This window comes from Sinohyriopsis cumingii, chromosome 12 (genome assembly GCF_028554795.1).
Source record: "Sinohyriopsis cumingii isolate HCF-2022 chromosome 12, ASM2855479v2, whole genome shotgun sequence".
NCBI classification, from domain to species: domain Eukaryota; kingdom Metazoa; phylum Mollusca; class Bivalvia; order Unionida; family Unionidae; genus Sinohyriopsis; species Sinohyriopsis cumingii.
This window is the reverse complement of record NC_142972.1, coordinates 83,333,974-83,359,401: the sequence shown is the minus strand read 5'-3', so window position 1 is coordinate 83,359,401 and position 25,428 is coordinate 83,333,974. Positions and strand designations below refer to the sequence as shown.

General features: G+C 34.0%; 1 protein-coding gene across 1 annotated transcript in view; it reads left to right on the top strand.

The window, feature by feature from the left end:
• LOC149786871 (zinc finger protein aebp2-like) overlaps positions 1–25,428 on the top strand; it is a 192,703-nt gene that overhangs the window by 149,457 nt on the left and 17,818 nt on the right. Inside the window, exon 5 of the mRNA XM_089977380.1 lies at positions 17,742–17,809. Within this exon, the coding sequence (XP_089833506.1) occupies positions 17,742–17,809 (68 nt within the window). The remainder of the gene's footprint in view (positions 1–17,741; positions 17,810–25,428) is intronic.

Genomic DNA, 25,428 nt, shown 5'->3' with positions numbered 1-25,428 from the left:
AATATCTTTGGACTTGTATACTGACCAGTCATGTGACCCATGGCTTGTCTCTCACACAGTGAAGGGTTCAAATAATTCAGAACTATTTCTCAGATGATGAGTCCATACATAATGATAGGTCTGTTTCCCACATTCACAGATATTTATCAAACTTTGTGTCCACTGGCTCCATATCTGTATTAATAAGATACGTATGTGGGTATATACTTTAATCTTGCCCATGCATACAATGACATAATGTTTCATCTGCCATCCATGTTTTCATCTTTCCCTATATTGCTTCAGTGTTATTAAAGTTATTAAAGTTAGTGCCATACACAAATAACATGTAATATTTTGAAAAGATTCTATCCTGATTAGAGTTTCAAAATTCCATTTTTAATTTTGTTGGATTTATCACTGTTTTTAGAACTTGGAGTGAAAGTTACCTAGTAAAAGGAGTAGCAGAAAGATTATCTATTTATACACAATAAATTAAATGTCTAGAAGCAACTAGAAGATCATTACAATTTGTAGGGCTAATTAAATCTCTTTTCTGTTAGCCTGAGATAGGTTGAACCAGGTATGTGCAAACTAAAGCCATTGACTAGATCCAGCCTGTGACCTCGATATATTTGCTTTTTTGCATCATAGGGTATGGCTTTAAAACTTGATTATCGGGCCAGCTCCTGGGAAGAAGTTGCACATGCCTGAGTTAAATATTTTAATGTGGAAATACAATTTTCTGTTACTTTATCAAAAGTAAATTTATAAGAAAGAAAGTATAAGAGAAATTATGGCTTTGTTAAAATGCAATTTCAGGATGATCTCAGCCCAAGAAATTTCTTGACTATAGGGAAATGTTTAGATTTTTCTAGATGTGCATGTGCCATAGACACTTAGACATAATATTCCTTGCACAGTCCAACCTGGCTTAGTGACCACCTGTTGCAACAGCAAGTTTTCAATTCCGTCAAATATGTCTGTTTGATATAGTAGTATATAATGACCATTGGTCACATTGACCCATTATACACTTTTATAGTCACCGTATTTCATAGCATGCTTCTTTGTCTTTTCTATGAAATTTCATTTTCATGTTTATTATGTAAAGGTACATGTATATCTATTATCTACTAATCTTATAATCCCTTTCTTCAATATGTCAGGGTGTGTGAGTGCATGTTGTTGTTGTTTTTCTAGGGTTTAACGCCATTTTTCAGCACAAGATAGGCTATACATGGCAGCCAGTATAACTGGTGGAGGAAGAACCCTGGAAAACCCAGGGAAGAACCACCGACCCACGAGAAGCTACTGGCAGGCTTTCCCACGTACCCATGCTATCCGAGCCGGAGACTCGAACCCACGCAGACAGAGCTGAGATGGCAGTGATCCGGAATGGTGAGCACTTTAGACCACTCGGCCACTCAGGGCTCCCCATTGTGTGTGTGTGTATGTGTGTGTGTATGTATGTATGTATGTATGTATGTATGTATGTATGTATGTATGTATATGTGTATATATATGTATATATATATATATATGTATCTATCTAATCAACCTACATACCTACCCACCTGTATCTATCTTGATACATCTCTAAATAGATTTAAATAACAGTTATCTGTATTTAAAGACTGCCTGTCAGTATTGAATACCATTATCTGATCCCTGATTCTGATTCAAATTATGTTCTAGTTATTAATAAAAGCAGATCTGACACATAAAAGGTCATGTTCTGGGTAACTTTTTCCCCACCAATCAAATTAAAGCATTCATACTGCTGTCAGTAAAAGAACATCACTTGAAACATATGGTTGATATGGATTACACTTCCTAACACAAAACACAGTGCTTTATCTGATTGGTTACTTTAAAAATGATGGGCAGGATATTGCAGATTTCAGCAGAACATAAACTTTATCATTCAAGATATCTCTGTTAGGTCAGAAAACTCAATTTTATTCACACTGCTAATACCTATCAACATATATGTTCTTCACTCACTCTTATCTCGACACAGAAGCTGCTTTTTTCATTTGATTCTGATACACTTCAGACACTAAGAAGGATAAGTCTTTCTTCATGTTGTTACCTCCTACTGTTTGATAGTTATTAAATCATATTTTGTTGGGGAGTGCTGAGAACATATCATTTCTCCATTGTGTTACCTCGCTTGTGTTGTGCACCCAGCACTGAACAGTACTGTATTATCCAGATTTGCCACTGAATAATGTATCAGCAGATCAGGGTTTATGCAGTTCACATACCAGTGATTTAATGAAAACGGCATGAACCTTCCTCCGTCATCCAATTATGCGACATCTGATCTTCTTTAATGATGTTCACAGTTGTAGGCATATTATAGAGCAAGAAATGTTGTGTCAGGTGTGTGTGAAAATATCAATAAATCCACTCACCCAGTAAGTAAAGTATGTAAAGATTTTATTAATAAGGAATAAAAACTCGCTTATCAAGCTACTTTGTTAACATCCTAAATGTCATTTTGTTGAAAAGGTTTTTGTTTGGAACTTACTTCTAATACCAGTTCTTAGTAATCAAGAATTTTGAATGGTACCAACCTAAATTGGCCAGTCAATATTATAGTCCAGTAAGTAGTACAACCTCTGTCTCCCTGTTCATTAGTGGCAATCTTAAGCACAATCATGATATCATTTCATAAGGTTACATTAGAAGCTCCATTTAGAACTATAGTGATTGGTGGCTTCATATCAGTGCAGTGCATTGGTGGGGTGGGGGCTAGAAGAGCCAAAATATTTGTACATTTTCATTGATGCTGTTTGATAGTTATCTACTTATTACAAACTGAAAGCAGTCTACTCTTTCTCTGGTAAGTATTTAAATGTGGGGGAGCAAAGCCTGTCTGACCTTGACAAAAACAGATGGTAAACTTGGGGTAGGAAGTACAGACTTTCACTGAACAAAGTCAGAAATGTTCTCAATAAGAACATTCAGTTCACAATGAAGAAACACTTGCCTTTCCTGAATCAACACTCATTCTGCCTTAATCAGGTGAGTGATTGGAAAACTCAACTGTCGGAAATGTTCACTTGCCATTTCAAGTAGGGTAAGTGAATTTTCAACCCCTGTGTGATGAGATAGAACTAAAAACTGTTATAATTCCATAAATCTATCCCAGATGCTCATAAGATATATGTTTAACACTTTATCTAATGTTTTTTTCCAGATCTCTGTCACGTTTAGATTGTCATGATCAGATAACCAACATTTTTATTCACTTATGAAGAATAAGCTAAAAGAAGTAAATTGAGTCATTCAGATTTTGTAAAATTTGGTTTATTCCATTTGCATATTAAATGTGTAAAAATTCCATTTTCACAATTAAAAGTGCCTGACTATATTCATCATCATCATAAGTCCCTCCATTGTATTAGAAATGCTGCTTACAAAAGGGTTACTTCATGAGTTAGTACATGTATAATTGGAAAGCCACATAGGTGTGGGAAACTTATTTCCAAGTCAAAGTAAGTCTAAATATAAGACCTAATGTTGTCAAGAAGAGCATCAGTGCCTCTTGGAACTCTTGTTTATGATGAATTTTTCATGCTGTTTCCATATTCTGTATGGTGGGTATGTGCAAACAGCTATTTGTAGGACTATCCCGTACTTTGTTTCAGGCTGTCCCTTACTTTGTTAGGGACTGTCCCATACTTTGTTTAGGACTGTCCCATACTTTGTTTCAGCTCAGCAAGTTTTGAAGGATTGATACGAATCAAATTTGGTACTTGGCTTAATCTCAATATTACACTGAACATGTTTTGTTTATGGATACACTTTTTTTATTAAATTTAAGTCAAGGCCCATCTCGGATCATATTAGTTTGGTAGGGCATCCTAGTCCTCAATTTCATATGCAGGTTTCAGTCTAAATTTGTAAATATATTTTAAAAAAATTAATGAACTTTTAAAAGCTCGTTAATTTTGTTAATATTGATGATTTATGTAGGTTCAGATTTATTGAGACTTGATTTACTCACAACAGTTTTGACAGGAAGAAACTGTAATAGAGACGATCAAACTTTTTTCACGTTAAAATGAGTATTAATGTTTAACTGTTTTTCCATGCTAAAACAATTAAACAAGTATTAATGTTTAATTGTTTTTTCCGTGTTAAAACAATTAAACAAGTATTAATGTTTAATTGTTTTTTCCATGTTAAAACAATTAAACAAGTATTAATGTTTAATGTGGTGTACAATGTACATTACTTACCATATATATTCACTCATAAGTTCATTCCAACTGCAGACAACACAGACACAGATTTCATATGCTGGCAGATCAGAGTTTATGTGGCTTGTTCTACAGATTACTCCTAACAATGTTTTTTGCATTACTATCGACTTGATTATCACTTTAGTTGTCCTTTTTTAAACTATGTCTTGAAAATATATTTTAAAAGCATTCCAGAGATATAAACAGGCATTTCCTGCCAACTGACTTCCCTATAATGATAGCATATAGCTGGGATTGTTTACAAGTCTGAAAAAGGAGGTCAGTAGTGCGTTCTGTGGAAAATAGAACCAGGTCATTGGACATCTGAGGTGGATGGAACTTGATTGGGGCATTAACCCTATACAACTTTGATGCTTTGATAAATTGTATTCAGTGAATGCAAGCTCTTGTTCCAGAATACAATTTTAAATTTTCTTTCTGAATAAATAAATAAATAAATTATCAAGTATAGTAATGATTTGCAAGGGGGGAGGACACTATGCTATTATAAAAAAACTGATTTGTTGATAAATATATTTATTAAAAATAAAGGCAAAATATTTTATTTTTAATGCAGTGAACTGAATGCATGATTATTTCAAGTATAATGCATTTATGTATAGAAAACAACCTATAAGGCCAAACAAACACAAAATGTGCTTCCCCAGTTGGGCAACTGTCCCTAATTCGAATTACCAACCATAGCAAACCACTCCAGTAAGCTAGTGGTTAGAGTGTCCGCCTCAGAAGCAAGAGGTCGTGGGTTCAAACCCTGGCCGAGTCATACCAAAGACTTATAAAAAGGTACTAACATCTGCCTCGATTGGCACTCAGCATTAAGAGGTTAGTGTTTGGACTGGTCGGCCTGGTGTCAGGATAGTATGACTGGGTGGGACATCATGCTAAGTGTCTGTGGCATGATGCCTCAGTGCTAGACATCACTATAACTGCCACACTGCAGACATCGTATTTATATATATACAGTGAAACTTGTCTTGAAAGACCACTGCTATGTGAGACCACCTGTCCTGAGAGACCATGTTCTCAATGTATAAATTTATTGATTGTATAGCATTGTGACCTGTTATGAAAGACCACCTGCCTAGAGAGACCATATTGTGAGTGTTTGTGTGTATATATGTATATGTATGTGTGTGTATATATATATATATATATATATATATATATATATATATATATATATATAGTTTTTTCTACAACTGGCTTCATGTAAGTCATTTGACTTATCAAGGCAAAAACAGAATCCAAACCTATGAGTCTTATTCAAGCCGATTTTCAGTCTTCAGTAGTTTTAAAAAAAATAATTAAATTGTTTAAATACACAACAAAAATATTAGTTATATAATGTGACTAAAGCCAATAAGGCAATTCCCTTGCCAGTAGCAGCTGAACATTCTATATCTGTTAAAAATCATGTTGATGGTTTCATTTCATCAGAAATAATCTGAGCATATATGACAAGGTGTTTATTCTTAGCTATGTCAGTGCTTTCATCTGCCATTACTGTCACAAATGACAAATTCTGCAGGTCACGACTATCCTCAAAAATGTTTGATTGGCTCTGCAGTTCCTCTGAACAGGTAGTAGCCGAGTTATACTGATTGGCAGAATTCTTCAGAATGCCAATGGCATAAATTTCTTCAGCCATTAAGTCATGTATTAAATTAAGAAGAGATTTGTATTTTAAAAAATGGATGTCTTCTACACTCAGCCATTGTACACACTTAAAGGTCACCGGCCATGCTCCAACATTTTCCTATTTATATCAGATTTGCATTACATGATTAAAAATAGTTATACTCGCACACAAAAAAACAAAAAAATTATCAAGGGTAAAGAAGAAATAATAATTTAATTACTCGAAATAAAAGTATACAACGCTGTTACTTCCCCTTAGTTACGATTTCCCACCTATAGAGGACGCAACCGGAAATGATGTACATTTGTCCCTACAAGACGAAGTACATGCTTCTTGTTGTCGAAAAATAAAACACTATAAACTATGGATAGGGAATATTTTAGATGAAACTAATGAAAACTAATTTACTGTTCAGTTTTATATCGGTATGCGTGCACGACAGACTAGATTGTGTCACTTTCAGAACTGTTCCAATTTTCAATTTATTTTGAAAATTCCTGTTAATACAGGCAAAAAGAATCAATGCTGGCTTCCTATGTCGGCAGACTTTAAAAAAAAAAGGATGAAAGAAATTAAAGAATCCAAAGGAACCAAACTTGACTTCCTTTTGTCGGCCAACTACAGAAGAAAACATCGGAACAATAAAAAGATACCAAAGTCAATTTTCCGGGGTTGGTTTGCATTGTAATAAAATAACCTATGTATTTGGTATCCTGTCGGTAAGTTTAAACAATGAGTTTATTGCTCCATTCCAGTCATGTTTATCGCCCGGGCTTCTATTCATTTGCCATATGTAATCATAATCGATGTTTGCTTTAATAATACTTTTGTAACCCATGCCAGCAAAAAGATTATCATTTGCACTCGCATTGAATGTATATTAATATAATGATTTTTTATTTTATTTGCGATATACCGACTTTTAGTTAACTGGATACAATACAGTCTGGGTCAGTTTGCAATAAATAACTTATCATGCGTAAATGGCAGATGCCTTCAAACAATTGGGTGATACTTTCGTCTCATTTGCGATTTTTTTATTTGACATAAGCGATACACACTACACTAAGGATGCATACGCAAGCCGGCATCCACTACATATACGGAGTTCGTGAACATATATTTTTAAAAAATAATTTTCGCATGATGAAAAAAGAAGGAATATATGATAACAATGCAAGGTTAATTTCTTTCATTTTATTTTCAAACAAGTGTATGTTTATCAATTTATTTTGTACCGTGAGAGTGTGTGTGTGTGTGGGGGGGGGGCACAAATTAAACACAAAATTATTTCCTTTCTAATTTGTATGGAATAATGGAGCAAATATGATTGACGATATTGACCAGTAATGACAAGCTTTCAATTTACGTGCGCAAACACTAAGACAACTTGAAAAATAAAAACAAACAATAAAATTAACTGGTAAGAGCTTCATATTGCAGTAGCTAAATACTGACGAAATGCTCAACATTATTCCCCCTCTCTCTCATGTGTAATCTAGTATGTATTGTATGCAGCCGTGTTACAACGTGAAGCCTAAAATTAAGTATATTTGTTATAATATCTCATGTACACTACCCTTAGCAAAATGTATACGTATTCTGTAGAATATTATCTGTTGCGTATTTTTGTTTTATAAATGACTATTGATAATTTGACCGGAAGACTTAAATTGAGAATGTCGTTGTGCAGATGCATATATTTGTTAGCATAAATATGTATATAAATATTAGAACAAGCAAGATATGTCAGTTTGTGTTTTCTCTCATAAATATGTACGTTACGAAGTATGATTATTTTCTTTCAAAGAATATCAAAATAGTTTGTTTAAATTTAATTTTTTTCCTAAAAACCTATCTCACATAGCGTCTACTTTTTTGTTTAAGAAAAAGAACGTACAAACTATTGTTAAGTTTGGCCGAGTTGTATTTCGAATTGGGCCGAATTGTCTTTGGGCCAAATTCACTATAATTCAGCATAAATGATACAGCATTCCCATCCCTCCCCAGTTCGATCCCACAGATTAAATACACTTTTTTTCTGGTAAACATGGTTTTTCGGAAAAAGAAAGAACGCTTTTTCCCCATCATCACTCTTTTGGTTACATATGTAATCAACACAGTGCACCATATTTGCTGTACAAAAGCACAATCGTACGCTATATCACATAGACATTTACGTGGGGAAATTAAGCACTTGAATGGCTTGGTTGAATAGAAGGGATAAATGTACGTCATATCCGGTTTTGGCACGCAGAAACTACCGATTGTTTACGGAGATTGCTGAATAATTTTTTCATTTTATAAAGTTGAGTTTTAAGTCTAATTAAACATTTTTATGGTGTGCATACATAACCAGTGCGTTTTGTTTATAACTATAATAATATCACACGTTTGTACAATATAGGTGGCAGGTAACCTTTAAGTAACACTTTCACTGCTGTGTCTTGCTTGGAACAATGTTTTTGGAAACCTGCATTCAAATCTTCCTTGTGGACCTTCAATCAGCAGTTTGTGTTCTGGTAAACAAGCATGCCTTGCCAGTGTACTGTTCTGAAAGTTATTGTCTCTTGCACATTTGGTCATGGATTTTTTTTTTTTAGCCTCTGTACATTTTTGGCAAAACATAAAGGCGTCTTCACTGTCACAATTTCCTCACTCGACTTAACTTATTTTCGAAAATGTAGCCACTGTGTTTTCAACCATTGCTGCACAAATTACATTTTATCTTACGAGTAACCATTACCTCATCTTTGGATGATGAAGGCTCCACATCTTAAATAACAATATTATTATTAACGGTCAGTCATAAACACGGTCCAAAAGATAATTTTGTTTGTCTCTGATCTATTTTAATATTTATTGCGTTGGATGCCATTTTCAGTCACACACTGATAGATCTTGGAACAATGCAAGGCATACAACTGAGCAAATGGAAATTGTTGCTTCATTGGCTGACAAAGGTGCACATAAAATAATAGTTTCTCCTTTGAATTTCTTTCAAATCACGTGTTTATTTTCCGCCTCTTTTTCTTGGGTGTGAGGTGATGATACAGTTCTAACATCCCTGTTGCTACAAATGATGTGACAGTTACAGGTCACATAAGGTCAGCTCCAGAGTCCACACTCAACTGTAACCCTATGTATTATGATAACATTAGCATAAGAAAATGATGTGCAAGTGTTTTCGCTGTTTGGGAGAATTGTAATCTAATTTGTTCCCCTATACTGTGGACAAACAGTGAAATATAAGTTCATCCTCATTTCCTTAACATCAGAAATTGCACATTTTACAGCCAACAGCAACTCAACTTGAACAAGCAATGCCTGACACTGACGTAACATCAGAACACTGACAGGCAACAGTCAATCCCACCAAGGCTTATAGGCTGTTAAGTGGGCACTGTGCTTGAACTATACCAACTGAACCATGAATGACTGTCAGTTGCCTGCACAGATTGAGATATTACTACTCAGTCATTCAGTGATTGTTCATGCCATTTGGACATTGGCTGTATTTTAATATCATAAGGTTTGATATTTTCTTCAGTCTCAGATTTGTGTGCACATATTTCATTTTGAAAGTACTTCAACCAGAGCCACATTGTAATCAAGTTCATCAGTCAACATTTGGTTTCAACAAGGCATCATTAATAGGAATAAATGAATTTGAACCAAATTTGTTATGGGGGACTCCAACAGCTTTCTTTTGGGATGCACTGAGATCTCCCATCTCTTTGTTATCCCCATTATATATTAGCTGGCATGGGGGACCCCTACAGCTTTCATTTAGGCTGCACTGAGATCTCCCCATGCCTTGTTATCCCTGTTACACCTTAACTGACCTTGCCTCTACACCTTTTTTGCTCAGTCACATCTCTGACATGCTTTATCATGTCACGAATAATGACTATTTCCTGTAAATTTAATCAATATAAAAAGGATTTACCCACCCCTATTATAACTTAGAAACAATTGAGATCTCTACACTATAACTATATATACACTTAATGGCCATAAAAAGAAAGATTTATATGTGCAACTGACATTTGATTCTTGAGCATCAGTTTATAAATTGTTGAGAGCCTAACCATATATATATATATATATATATATATATATATATATATATATATATATATATATATATATACATACAGCTATCCTAATTATAGCACATTTTCAGATATAATGCAGTTATAATATGGACTGACCCAGGGACCAAAATCATAACAATGTATAAGAATCATTTAAAATAAAACAATGTGAAATTTAGTCTTTATTTCTTCATTTCCTTTTCAGAAGTTTTGACAGAGCCTGCAATACCACAATTCCATATATCAAACTATTCTCAATATACTGTGATAGTTAGATATTGTGGTTCTTGGTATAGCACGGTTTGGTACATAGCATGGTTAGTGGTATTGGACCCCCTTTACCATGTTATAACAAGGTAGAGCTATACTTTAAATCTAGCATGAAAGACAAATGCACACACCTGACTGTCATATTTGCCTTTGTGACATTTCTTACCCAAGAGACTGAAAATTTAGGGTGAGGTCAAAATGGGAAAAGGATGAGGATATGTTTTACAAAGAGAATTCTAGTCTAGATAGTTTGATATATGAAATGGTTTCAGTTTGAATGGCACAGAAATGAATTTCTCCTTAATCACTTATCAATTTTAATCATTTTAATGGTAACAATCAAGTAATTGAAACAGTATTAATTGCATTTTAGCTAAATTTGGAATGCGGTCTTATATTGATTAAAACTTTGATTTCCGGCTTTTGAGCACATCTTCATTTAGAGGAGTTATGGCCCCTGATTGCCTGTTCTACTGATTTGGATTTCTGCAGCATAACTCTGTTTACAATTGTAGAATTTCAACTGAAGTTAGCATGGTGCTTTGATGTCCCATTATGAAAGTGGTGTTATCTGTCTTTTGGTCCATTCATCACTTTGCAGACTAGTCAGTAATAGTGTACCTGTACCACATTTGGCTATAAAAGAAATAAGGCAGTGGTTCGCAACATTTTTTTTCCACAGAGAACTTGAACATTGCTGAGGGTCTTAACAGACTACTTAACGATTGCTGAGGGTTTTAGTCAACACTTTCGTGATCATTCCTAAGGTAATGCACTCTGGTTGGGCATCCATGTCCCATGAGCACACTTAGTTACAGAGGTGATCTTGAATGAATTTGATTTCAAGCATGCGACTGCATTATTATAAAGAGTTATGGCTCTTGCATACCTATTCTTCTTAATTTTGATTTCAGCATCATAACTTTACTGGGGATTGGTAGATTTCCAATGATTTTGATAATGAGACCTCGATGGTTTCCATTTCCAGTTTCATGTGTACATATCTAGAGGAATTCTGGCCTCTGATTACCCACTCCCTCCCCCCACTGGTTTCTGCAGATATATTGATGAGTTTAATTTCAGTCATCTATTTCCTGTGGGATTTACTCTCAGGATATCATCTCATTAGTTGATGGAGTGGTAGCTAGAGCTATGCATGCTTGTTTGGTCAGGGCACTCAGCATATTACAGTATGTGGGTGGCATTACAATACATGCCACCATATGTATCCTACAGTTAGAAGGAGATACAATACGTATTGCAATAAGAAATTACAATTCAATAAATTCTGCAAAATCATTTGCACAATTCTTAAACGGAAATTAAGTTACCTTGCGAAGTAGCGAGTTAATGCATTTGTAACCCAACCAAACGCTTCTTGGCCAATTGCTAGTGAAAGTAAACAAGTTTGTTTCATATTTCAACCTGCAGAAATAGAAAGCAAGAACTTGTACCTCTATATCTGTGACCAAATTTTGACAGTAACGGATGTGTGAGCTTAAATTTTTTTGCAATAACAAAGTCATACAGCAATTTTAGAGAATCATACTAAGAACAGTTTTAATATTTTCATATATCTTGAACATTTCTCTTATTTTGTTATTATTTGACAGAATGATTTTGTAAAATCGCTGTTTTAAGTGACTTGTAAAAATTCAAATTTTCACCACTTTATGTGCACTTTTCCATATTTGCTCACCACTCTGCACTAGTCAGTCAGAGTAGAAAAGTTGCTTCACCCTAAAATGTGAGTCAATCAGTCTGTTGTAGACTGTGTAAAGTCTGTTAAGATGTCTCTATTGATGATATGCTGTACAAGTATTTGTTTTTTAGGATACATATTTTGTCGTATAGTAAACAAGTGACTAGGGAATCTGCCTTGGATGTAAGAGGTCGCGAGTTCGAAATCCGGCCAACTCATAACAAAGACTTATAAAAATGGTACTAACAGCTGCCTCGCGTGGCACTTAGCATTAAGAGAATTGTGTTAGGACTGGTAGGCCTGGTGTCAGCATTGTGACTGGGTGGGACATGATGCTACATTTTTGCGGCTTGATACCCCAGTGCTGGACATCACTATAAACTGCCTCACTGCAGACATCATAGCGAAATGACTACAATTTTTACAGCTATGTTAAAAATCCCAAATCCCACACAAACATATCCTTATGAGGCTAATTGTTCATGAACCTTTCATGGAACAAAAATAAAAACTTGATGTGTATGTGAATCACACTTAGGTATACAACAAGAAAATAATACAATTTAGCTATAATGTACATGCTTTACAGAGTGTGTCCCTTTACCCTTATTTCCGCATCAGATACCCAATAAATTTCATTTGACCCCTTGTTCTGACACCATAATTTGTTTTCTTGCCAAGTCTGATCCTCATTTCTGACACCAAGGGATTTTTTACTCTCATTCTTGCAACCCTATGGGAAACACAGATGTAGGATTTTTTTTGTTTTTTGACAAAGAGCCAGATACTTAAGCCGATAAAAATAGGATTTTGCACGTCGATTTTGTTTTCTCCACTTGTGAAAAAATGTAAGCAGTAATAGAATTTAAATTCTTGTCATGGAGGGTTTTAGGTTAAAGATTTCATCCAACATTTAGGTCTTTACAAAAATATTATGCAAGTGGAAGTTGTTTTTTAGGTATAGACAGTAAATCCACAAACTCACTTTCATACTAGAATTTATAATTTAAAAAAATAGAAACATAAAACATGCGATTCATTTATCATTAATACATAACCACATCTCACACAAAAAAATTATTATGGTGTTGCATCACTGAGACTGGTGGTTTCTCTTACTGATTAGGGGAACCAGTCTGATAACTCACTGTCTAGCAGATGGAGAATGATGCACACAAAAAACACTCCTAAATCTTTAATACTTTTATTAAAGAGACATAAAGCTCATCAGTGTTCTTTCATTTCTCAACTTTAATTCTTGTGTAGCATGATAACATCTCCTTCCGGTTCTGCTATATCAGTGTATGTAATACTTACGATGTAATAATTCCAATTTTTATAAATGAAATGGATTTTCTGCAATAAGATTGGCTGTAAAATGTCACTTGATACTGATCTGGAATGTTTTACACATTGATAAATTCTGGGACTACTTTTGGTTTTTGTACTATTTGCAGTATAAATAAACATTGCAGACACGTCATTGTGAAACAACTGTTTCATCTTTTTAATTTTTTATTTATTTTTGTACCCTTTGTATACTTTTTCAAAAAATCTTTGATTGAAATGCATAGTTTACAATTTGGCATTCGTCTGCTACATAATCTCACAAAATGGCCGATTACGGTGATTTTGCAATTTTTTTGAACAATTGGATGACAAGCAGTTAAGAAATAACAGCAGCGATTGAAGCAGATGAAGATGGATTTGACGATAATGCGATTTATGTTACAAACGCTGAAAATGAAACAGAACAACAGAGATTGATAAATTCCCGCAGACAGCACCCCATGACCTCAGTCACCCTAGCCATACACAACAACAACAATAATAGCATGGGAACTAGGTCAGTAAATTTTGAGGCAGATGAGGAATATAAACCAAGATTCAAGAAATTATCTAAGGAGGACTTAAAAGCTATTGAAATAAATCAATGCTCAGAGGCTACTAAAAACAAAACACAAAATGGTGCATTGGTGTTTTCAATGGTAATTTCTTTAATTTTTATTTTTATTTTTATTTTCTTTGCCTATATATAAAAAAACTTGTGTGGGTGTTGGAGGTATGGTGAATATTACCACTTACACAAAAAAAGCAAGTATTTATGAGACCATTATTCAGAGACTGAATAAAGTTTTTGAATGGTAAAACTACCATCTCCACCAATGTGACTTAACACCATTGAAAAATGTATATAATAATCCATAATTGTGATTGTTTTGCTAATTTAAATTATTTTGGATGTGTATAGTCATTAATTCCTTCCAGCACTCAACTATGCAACCCAAAAAACATGGCCGGTTTTGCGAGCAACTCCTCATTTAACAACTGCACATTTAATTTCACATAGATAACTGAAAGGGTCTTGTTAAGTATTAACGCTGATGAAAAAGATATAAAATGTTATTCCTGTATAGGACATACTAAAATTAAAAAGGAATTCTTTTTTATGAAAAGAAATGTGCTGACACCACGGGTAACCATTGCCTAAAATGTAAAGTACATGTATGGAGTTGGCGAATAAACGTAACTGTGACATTAGTTACATTTCATTTGACATTAGATCACTGAATGGGTCTTCACAAGTATTAATGCTTTTGAGAATGATATAAAATGTTATTTCAGTATACAATTTATTTAATTGTTACCTTTGTGTTAGTAAGGGATATCATCATCTTGTTCATATTTCCATGTTGTTCATTGATAAAATCCATTATGATTTAAGGTTTGATTGGAAATTTAATCTAGCAAATGTGTTCATTATCAGCTGTTATTATGACGTAACAGATGGGACTGACTAAAATTGAACAAGAATGTTGTAAATGAACTAAATGCATTGAAACCATCGGTAGCCATTGCCTAAGATGTAAAGTATGAAATTTCTGAATGAACGTAACTGTGACAGTATTCAATATGTTCATATGATTCTGTACAGATTATGTATTATGAGTCGATGTGAAGTGGCGAATGAATGGAAAGTACATGCTACTTAAATTGGAATGCATTGTTGATGGAATAAGTTGATTTGACAGAAGAAAGGACGAAATCGGAATTATAAGGATTAAATGATCATTGTTGGGTATTTAGCGATGTGTAAATTTTACCTAATCACTCACAAATTTAACATAAAGTCCTTTGGACTTTATTTACTTTGTGAGTGATTAGGTAAAATTTACACATCGCTAAACTCGGACTTTATGTTAACTTTGTGAGTGATTAGGTAAAATTTACACATCGCTAAATACCCAACCATGATCATTTAATCCTATAAAATTGAGATATTCCAGTTGTAATACACAAAATAATGCTGTATTTTGTGGAGAAAATATCACAGTGCCTATAAATATTGGTTTCAGTGATTTGTTGCAGCTCTAGTGCTGGTCCATTTTTTAAAACATGGCTTATGCACTCATGCAGTACCAATAAACACTGGCTTTTAAGTAAATTTATTGTGCATCTTTATGTTATTTTCTTGCTTGAATTTGAGAAGCCAGCATTTTCACAGCATTTTTAAACAATAGACTTGCTGACCATTTATTGTTCTATACACACACCCAATGTATCCACAATGTTCCATTGTTTAAGATCCTCCACAACAAGTATGAGGAGCTGCAGTGGCTCAGTTATCAGTGTGTTGGACTTTGTGCCAAACAGATGTGGGTTTAGATCCTACAATCGGATCAGCCCAATCCGCTGTCATGGTATGCTAATGGGCAAAGCATTTTTTTTACAATTGCCTCTACACTGTATAATGTAACTGTTCTGATGTGCCATAAAATGCTCAGCCAGACTTGGGTCAAGTGAATTTTGTATGGTCAGTTTATATATTTGTGTAATATTGTAAGGTCAGTTTATATATTTGTGTAATATTGTATGGTCAGTTTACATATTTGTGTAATATTGTAAGGTCAGTTTATATATTTGTGTAATATTGTACGATCAGTTTACATATTTGTGTAATATTGTAAGGTCAGTTTATATATTTGTGTAATATTGTAAGTACACTGGTTTTGAGCTTGTGGTTATAAGCTAAGTATTGCACCTCTAGTGCAGATTTCATAGATTTTACATTTGACTTTAGATAATTATTAGCAAAAACTTGTTGTCAATATTGAATTAATTTTCTTCTTGTCTTCTTTACACAACTCGTTTAGTGGCTACATCTGTGACATGGATACTCATTTTAAGAAAATTAAAATTGTCTGTACTGCAGAGATGAACATGATATCTCCTACGTTTTTATTTGTCATAAGCACAGCATCTGTCATGGTTTTTTTTTAACATGAGACCTGTCTGGCAAACATAATATTAAAATTCTGAGAAATTTAAATTTTATGAAAATTATTCAAATGTTAAATTTTGATAAGCTTCAAATTATGATGCAGGTGTGCATTTTCCCATCATTTCACCTGAATAATAAAACAAAATTACCTTTAATTTGTCATAAAAGAACTATTTAAATTTTAAACAAAAAAACATTCATCATCTATAAAACCATCAAAATTCATGAATAAAACTTTAGCCTTATATATCTTGAAAATAAGCAAGAGATTTAGATTGAAATGTTACTGTTTTTTTATACCCCAGTTTCCTTGTTATTTTCATAGTACTTATTTTAAATGTCTGTCAGTTTAAGAATCCCGATAGTAATCTGAAAATTTCGAAGAAAATGTGATTATATTCTGTATTTTGAAAAGTATTTTTGTTTCAAGTTGAAGTTTTAAGAAGGTGTATTTGCATGAGAATAAAGACTTTTTTCACCACTGTGAATAACTTAGAATTTTGTGGTATTCATTGGTCCATTTTGTGGTTCATGTCTTCATCCTACCATGGCAATCATAGCACAGATGACACAAATCAGTTTTTTTAAATATAAATCTGGTAATATTAGAGTATATATTTTAGACTGTGCCAATCACCCTGTTTTTTATCTTTGGTGCAAGAAAGTTACCTTATTTGTACCCTATGGGTGTATAACAAAGATCCCAGAAACAACAATAACAAGTGCTATGTTTGGTTCCAGACTGATTGAATCAAGCACACCCCAAGTTGGGTTACTGAATTGAATGTACATACTTATTGCCAAAGACGCTTAACTCATTAACCCCTGGTGCCGCATTTACGTGGCAGGAGGTAGTATCCTACTGCCAAGCTCTGTAGCATCAATATATGATACACTAAAGTGGGTGGTATTATGGAAAGATAGACAGATTTAGCTCTACAATGATACCAAATAATATGGAAGTTCTAGTTTCTCTACAAAATACAGAGAGAAAAATGTAATTTGTTGGACCTGATTTTTTTTTTCCTTCCAAAATTTTCTCGTGGTCGGTGTGTGATTTTGTGTCTGGATTTTAGACTTTTTGGTCTCAGATCTAAGGCAGACTGGTCTGAACTGCACACAGACAGATGAACCTTTGCAAAATGTAGGATAAGATGGGCATTTGGAATAAAGAGCGGTCTCTGTACAAAACTGATGTGTGCTTTAAGCAATAAAAATAAAAAAATCCAATGTTTATCCTTTTGCTCAGGCGCAAACAAAATAGCCAATGAAAACTGATGTTTCTAACACAACTAGGCATTAGGTAAATGGGAAATCACTTGACCTGTTTATGAAGGACAGCTTTTTGTGTCCCATGGATGTCCTGTATATGCAACTTTTACTATGCAAAGATTTTCTACAGTGACATACCTGTGGTATCAGTTGATAATTCTTTTATATCACACTACATTGTTATGAGACAACTGGTTCTTATTTGCTGAATCTATCATTTCAGGTGATTGCAAGACGAACAGATCAATCTGGCAAAGTCCATGTCCTTCTGCATTGGAATCCAGAGGATATGTAAGTTTAGTTATCTTTCGCAAGAACAGACTTTTTTATGCATCTGCTTGCAGGTGGTATAGAATACACTTTTTGTATGCTTGCATACGCTTGCATTTGTCCTCTCAGTTCAGGAACATATAATATATTTTTTACACCATTTGACATGTGTGAATCTTGGGACAAAATAATGTCAAACACCAGATTGGGTTACTGTGGCCTTGTTTCTGGTGTTTATTCTTTATTGTTTCAAACCCATCTCAAGATTCAACTTCCATTACCATGCTCTTTAAATGGATTTTGAAGATTTTGGGAATTTACTCAAAATGCCGAAATGTGTGTGGGTCTACGCTGCAATTACCAAAAAGAGAATTCAGTCATGTGTCATAACTTAAATGCTTTACTGTGCTACAAAGTAAAGACTGACAGAGTTTTTGGATGGTCCAAAGGATGATTAGTACCCAAATAGTTGAAGCCATGCAGACAGGTGTGACGGCAATTATGATGAATTTGTATGAATTTATTAAAAACTGCCTAAGTACTAGGCATGGGTATGGACTTATTTTGTTATGAAAATGTCAAAATGAGTTAAATTTAATGATCAACAACAAATGTGTACCTTCTTTTAAGAAGGAACCCATAGAGAAGTTGGCAGTAGTCATCCTAACTAAACTTTGTCACTCACTTTTCCATGAGATTACAAATTACAAAGTTAAAATCATAAACCATGCAAAGGAAAAATATATTTTGGACCAAGCTTAGATTATAGGACTGAAGAAATTAACTTTAGGCCTTAAGCGTGCATTGTTTAACCTCTCCTGCAAAATGATTTGCTTTAAAAATGTTCAAGATAAAATGCCGTTAGATTGCATGTAATTTTAGCCATGTTTTCTCTCGGAGCTGATTTTTTTTATATGAGAGAAAGGCCAAAGAAGAAGATAAACTAACTTTTAGGCATAAATATTTTTTTTAAACTATATGACAATATTTGTATTGTCTCTGTGCAATAATTTACTGTTTCCTGTCTGATTTCTGCATCACTCTGACATTCCACATACATGTATTATGTCGTCTTGAAGAGTCTTATTGCTATTTCCAAAATGGATTTAATTACATCATTTAATTGCACTGTTTAATTGCATCACATATTTCATTTTATTCAATATATAATCTGATTGATTATCATTAGACTGAGACTTTAAAAACTTTCATTGCAAAATTATTAATGCATAAATAATGCATAATAATGATATTGATAATGCATGTAATAATAATAATAAGAATAGAAATAGTAATAACTGTACTTTAGAAAATGGGCAGGATGAGTATGAAAAACGTTTGTTGTAGTTAAGTACTAGGACATTACAATTTTTAGTGCTGACCAGACCATAACGCCAAGTGAGCTTATGCTATGACCCTTCCTTTGTTTATGTGGCATCCATTCATATTGCTGTTCATATCTTCTTCCTGAAAGCCGATCAATAGAATTTGGCCAAATTGACAGATAGCATCCTGGAATGAAGCTCTTACAGTTTGCTCAGATGATGCCAATCAACCATCAAATATGTCCACAGTTACTAAAAATATTTTTAAAAAACTTTAGTCACCTTTCCCCCACCTCCACCCCCAAAATTGTTTGATTTCTCCAGAATTTTAGTACATGATTGGTTCTGGTGCTTGTGGTCTGTGTCAACAGCATCATTGGCATCAAACAATCAGTTTGAAAAACCCAAATGCTTCATATTTTTACACTCGGGTTTATCTAACAGCAAGCTACATTTTCTCTTGACTGCTCTGATGGCCTAGTGGTTAGAGCATCTGCCTACAATGTGGGAGGTCATGGGTTTGATATTGGCCAAGTCATACCAAACACTTACAAAAATGGCACTAACAGCTACCTCACTTGGGACTCAGCATTAAGAGGTTAGTGTTAGGACTGGGCGGCCTGGTGTCAGGATAATGTGGCTGGGTGGGACATGATGCTACGTGTATGCAGCATGATGCCCCAGTGCTGGACATCATTATAAACTCCACACTGCAGACATCATAGCGATATGACTGAAAAATTGTTAAAGCTAAGTTAAAAATCTAAATCACACACACACACACACACACATTTTCTCTTCTCCATTGTACATGAACCAAAGTTTTAGGAAAGATTAGACAAATTAGTTCATTAACTCATTCGGCCCCAGAGGTTTTTGTCGTTTTCACCTGAAATGTGTGTAGGAAAGACATATGGGGGGCTATTTCTGAATACATCAGAATACATCGGCTTTCAACAGATTTTCCATGAGACTAATGCCTAGTTGTATTAGAAACATCATTTTCCATTGGTTATTTTGCTTGCGTATGAGCAGAAAGGTAAAAGTTGGAGTTCTTTTTCTTTTTTTTCCCTTAATGGACCCATCATTTTCGTATAGAGAATGCTCTTTTTTCCAAATGCCCACCTTATCCTAGTTTTTGCAAAGGATCACCTGTCTGTGTGCAGTTTAGACTGGTCTGCCTTAGATCTGAGGCCAAAAGGTCTCAAATCCAGACACAAAATCACATTCCGACCATGAGCGAATTTTCTGTATTTTGTAGTGCAGCTAGAACTTTCAGATTATTTGGTATCATTTTTGAGCTATATCTGTCTGCTTTTTTGCAATACCACCCACGCTGGTGTATCTTAAATGACCTTGATGCTGCAGAGCATGGAAATAGGGTACAGCCTCATCACGCCTACAGACAGGATCGGGGCCGAATCGGTTAATAGATGTACAATTATAAGAAGTCAAAATTACCGGGCATAAGGCACTGGTCCATATGAGTGAATAACCAGGATAACCTATTTTACTGTGCTTATTAAAAGCAAGTCAGATAATTGCAGACCACTCTAGTGGCCTAATGGTTATAGCATCTGCCTCAGAAACAGGATGTTGCAGGTTTGAACCCCAGCCAAGTCATACCAAAAACTTTTAAAAATTGTACATGTACTAGCAGCTGCCTCGCTAGGTGCTCAGCATTAAGAGGTTAGTGTTAAGACTGTTTGATCTGGTGTGGGACATGATGCTACATGTCTTTAGCATGATGCCTCATTGCTACACATAACTATAAACTGCCACACTGCAGACATTGTAGTGATATGATTTAATTTTTTTTAAAGATATGTTAAAAATCCAAATCACACGCACATTTAATTGCACTTTGATTTCATGTGAAATATTGGATAAATCCATTCATCTCATAATGGATAAATCAACAATATTTGGTTTTGGGGGTTGATATACCTTGGGATCTGACTCACTTGAGTTTAACATTTGTATGCTTGGTGGTAAAGTTATAATAGATTGCATATTTGAGAGTACAAGAAGCTACTAAATTTACTAATAGATTTATATTATTGCATATTTACACTGTTTTGCACCTGTAAACATAAGTCTCGTAGATACAAATACATGCAGGTATCACTATTTCAAGCTGAATAGCAGTGATTGGTTGGGAGCGAGTGCCCCAAATCCTTCCATAAGATGACCTCTCTTATCCCAGATTTGAGTAAGCTCATACTAAATCAGATAAAAGATGGTTGCCAAATGTCTCACCAAACATTTTTTTATTCCAAAATCAGAAAAAAATTGCCATTGGCTATCTTCACAACTGGACATGCAACCCAGTGAAAATTAGTGAAGTGTTCTATTTGAAATATGTATTTGTCAAATTTAAATACAAAAATGTTCTCTTCACACTCTTACGTCTCAAATTTATATACTATTCTTCTCAAAAAATATTTAGTTCTTTTGGTTTTCTAATGTAGAAATTACTGTTTTGGCAACCTGTATTACATGTGCAGCAAGAAATAATACTTTGTGGTAATGATCGATGATAAATTTGTTTACTTACATGTTTATTTTTGTCGAGCCCACTTTTGTGGAGAGCAAAACATAACGATCACTTTCTACTACCAGTAGTAGCATAGATAGTTCTTTTTATGGTTTTGGTTCAAGTTTTTCATTTGCATATGTTTCTAAAATCTCTTGATAGATTTTTATCTTAGTTGGCATGAATTATTATGTATTTCATTTTTTGACATGCTTGCTTGCCACTTAAACCATGGAGTTACAGTCACAGTCACTGTCATTGAAATTTAACATTGAGGTTTGTTTTAATTTTTTTTTCCTTTGTTCATTAATTCCTTAATGAATTTTATTCCTACTTGGCATGAATCGCTATGAAGCTTTCATGGGATGATTCATTCAGTGACATTCTCACTAGCTCTAGTGACCTTGAGGTCAAGGTCACATTCAGAGTTGGTTAAAGTTTTTCATTTGCTTATATTTACTAAACCAAATGATGGATTTCCTTTTACTTTGGATGAATCTGTATGAAGATAAGACAGTTCATTATGTAATATTCTTGGAGAACCTTTGACCTTGTGGTCAACGTCACATATTTAACTGCATTGCGTTGATTGTGGGCTCGACATGAAGTCCCATGCCTTCTTATTACCATAATTATATTCATTCATTTGTGCAGCCAGTCAGTGTTTAGTTCTAAAATGTTTTTCATTTTTTTACATGCAGAAGTGTGGTCAGGAGACAGAAATTGCGGGAGACTCCCGCACATTTCCTGGAGATGTTACATGTATGCATAATAATTAAGAACTATTGGTTGGAGTATGGTTCCCTTGAAATGTTATCTTATTTCACATTGAAGAAACAAGTCTGTTATATTGTATACTTTGGGTTTGCTAGGAATAATTTAATGTGCACATGAAAATGGGCACAAGCAAATTGTCTCAAAAGGAAACATTCCTTTGTCTTCCGTCATTAGTCATCTATGGTCCAGCTGACAACAGCATTTTTGGTACCATACGGCAGATATTTTAAGTGGTAGAGAAATGTTAGCATTATAGATGTCTCAGAATATGATCACAAACACAAATCGTTTCAAAATTGGTCACCTGTATGATCACCAGCCTTAATCTGCAATCACTAATAGATGACTCGCCAAAATTAAAATATACCTTATGGGACAAATAGTTACATTTTGTGTCCATCAAAACAGACCACTACTGGGTATAAAGTAGTGTGTATTTTAATAAGTAGCCATGTATGTGTTGATTATAAATATAATTTTTATACAGCAACATTAGAAGTTCTGAGATAATATGGTTTACTGTTGGCCATTTGGAGGCCATGGGGAAGATGTTGGTATCTGTTACAGCTTCCATATAATAACTCAGGTTTATAAGATTAAATCCAACCACACTTTTTGTTGATTATTTTTTTTTAGATAATGAAAGAATCCTGTTGATTGATGAATAGCTTTAAGGTCATGGTCACTGCAGCTAAAAATAGATTTCACCATCGCATTTCATTTCTGTACATTAACTTAAGTTCCGTTAGAAAGATTTCAGCAAAAGGTATGCCAGTGTTCATGTTTCTCTTAGCCATGGAAAGATCACCACTGTCTTGGAGGATCAGTAGCTTGAAGGTCAAGGCTGTTGCTACTGAATGATTTCCCATTGGCGTATCATTTTTGCACAAAAACTTTAGTTCTATTTAATGGTCTTCAACTAAACTTTTATAAAGATGTTTCCATGGTGGTTTTAATGGGCATGTTCATATTTGTGTCACATGACATTCTGCCATTATCGTACTGATACTGTTCAGTGCCCAGTGCCATGGAATATATATTTGAACACAATTACTGTAAATATTTTTTATTTTTTTTCCAAATTTTGAGCTGAAAGTGTATTATATTTGTTGAATTTGATGCCTTAAAGTTCCATTGCATTTGTAATTGAAGCCATTTTCCAGTGAAATTTTGTCTCATGATCTTTCTTTTTTTTCTTTTTTTTTGTTATTGTTTTATTTTATCCAGAAGCATCAGGGAATGATTATTATTTCCTCAGGTAGTTGTAGTTGTATATTTTAAATTATTGAACTAATCATATGATTTTTTTATTAAAATGTTTTCCCTTTTCAATCACACCAGCTAGAATATGTAATACACTTTTCACCTTCACTTTTGTTTACACTATTTCTTTTTTTTGTTGTAATTTAAACAAAACATTACATGAATTAATGAATAAATACAATTCTATCCAATATGACTTTAAAGCTATCAACAATTTTGCCTATGAAAGACTTCACATTTTTCAAAATATTATTGCAATATCATGAAAACTATTAGGCTGTACAGGGAAGTGAGTAAATAAAGATAACATGTAATTAAAGTGGGGGGGAAAAAACTTCAGATGCGTAAAACACTTAACTGCAAACACCTATATTACCTTTCTGCATTTTAATTGAATTCATACAGTGAATGAGATCAATGTTTACTTATCATGAACAATAACAAAGAAATTTTTATTTCTTCCTAGAAAGTATTCTGTGACATAGTCATATAAGTTGCCTACATGTAAATTATATCTTTGGACAATACTGTACTCAAAGAAGTGCTTTTATTCCATTTTGAAGAAAACCAGGAAAGAAATAATACTCATCTGTGTGTGTGAGTGTGTCAAATTCCTTGTTTGTAACTATGACTATAGACACGGGGTGATTTTCTGATTACTTGAGCATTTTGGGTCCTTGTTTCATTCTCTGTTTGTTTGGGGTTTTTTAGGTTTTGTTTTACACATAATTGGTCTGATTGAAAACTTCCTCTGTTAAGTTAAAAATTTAAAACTTGACTTATATTTGTTATTTTTTTATTTAAAAAAATTAAACAGATCGTGATTGCCACATTTTCCTGTGTGATAACTTTTAAAAAATAGCATTAATTTGTAAACATAAGCATGACACATAAAGTGTACATTTATTTTTTTAGTTTCTTATGTAACTCTGTTCAGTAGTGTTTGACAGTGCAAACTTGAAGATATATGATACAACTCTGTACAGTAGTGTTTGACAGTACAAACTTGAAGATATCCACAGAAATAAAATTGATTATAGTAATAAAGGAATAAAAAGGCTTTATGGTGTTTTCAATTTTATTCGGTCTTTCTTGGGTCAGGTAGAATCAGTACTGGTAATCAGTACCTTAATGGCAGATGCATGTCAAGACACATAGAGGCTTGGAAAATATGGAGAAACTGCAGGGCTTTCCTTATCAGCCATGAGCATGGTGATCTACCCAGATAATTTGACTTTTGCACATGGCTGCTTTAAAAAAATAAACATGTATCTTTGTTTTGAGGAGGTCCCCCAAAACCCACAATCTACTTTGGCAACTCACCCTCCAATTTTAAATCCAGTGGAATGTCCTGGAACTGTCTGCTGGAAAGTTCTTTTAATATTCTTCACAGTCAGAAAAAGAAGCCAACCAGTTCAGGTATTGGGGGGCAGTAGCATAATGGTTGAGGTCACTTTATATATACTTTTGCTGTGCACGTTCTTTCAACCAATTGTATGTGATCCCTTTAGCTCCCCCCATCCCAAGAACCCTGTAGTGATTTTGAAACCAGTATCCACAAGAACAAGATATCAGTGATTTAGAAGGTCAATGGTTTTGCATTTTGTTTCCAAGAATAACTCAAGTTTTAGAAAATAAATGACCACACTCTCATAAAGAAGACAAGGATATTGTGAAACACTCAATCTGTCCCACCTGATGTATTTATGGTTATATATCTGTAATGTTTATAAGTCTGT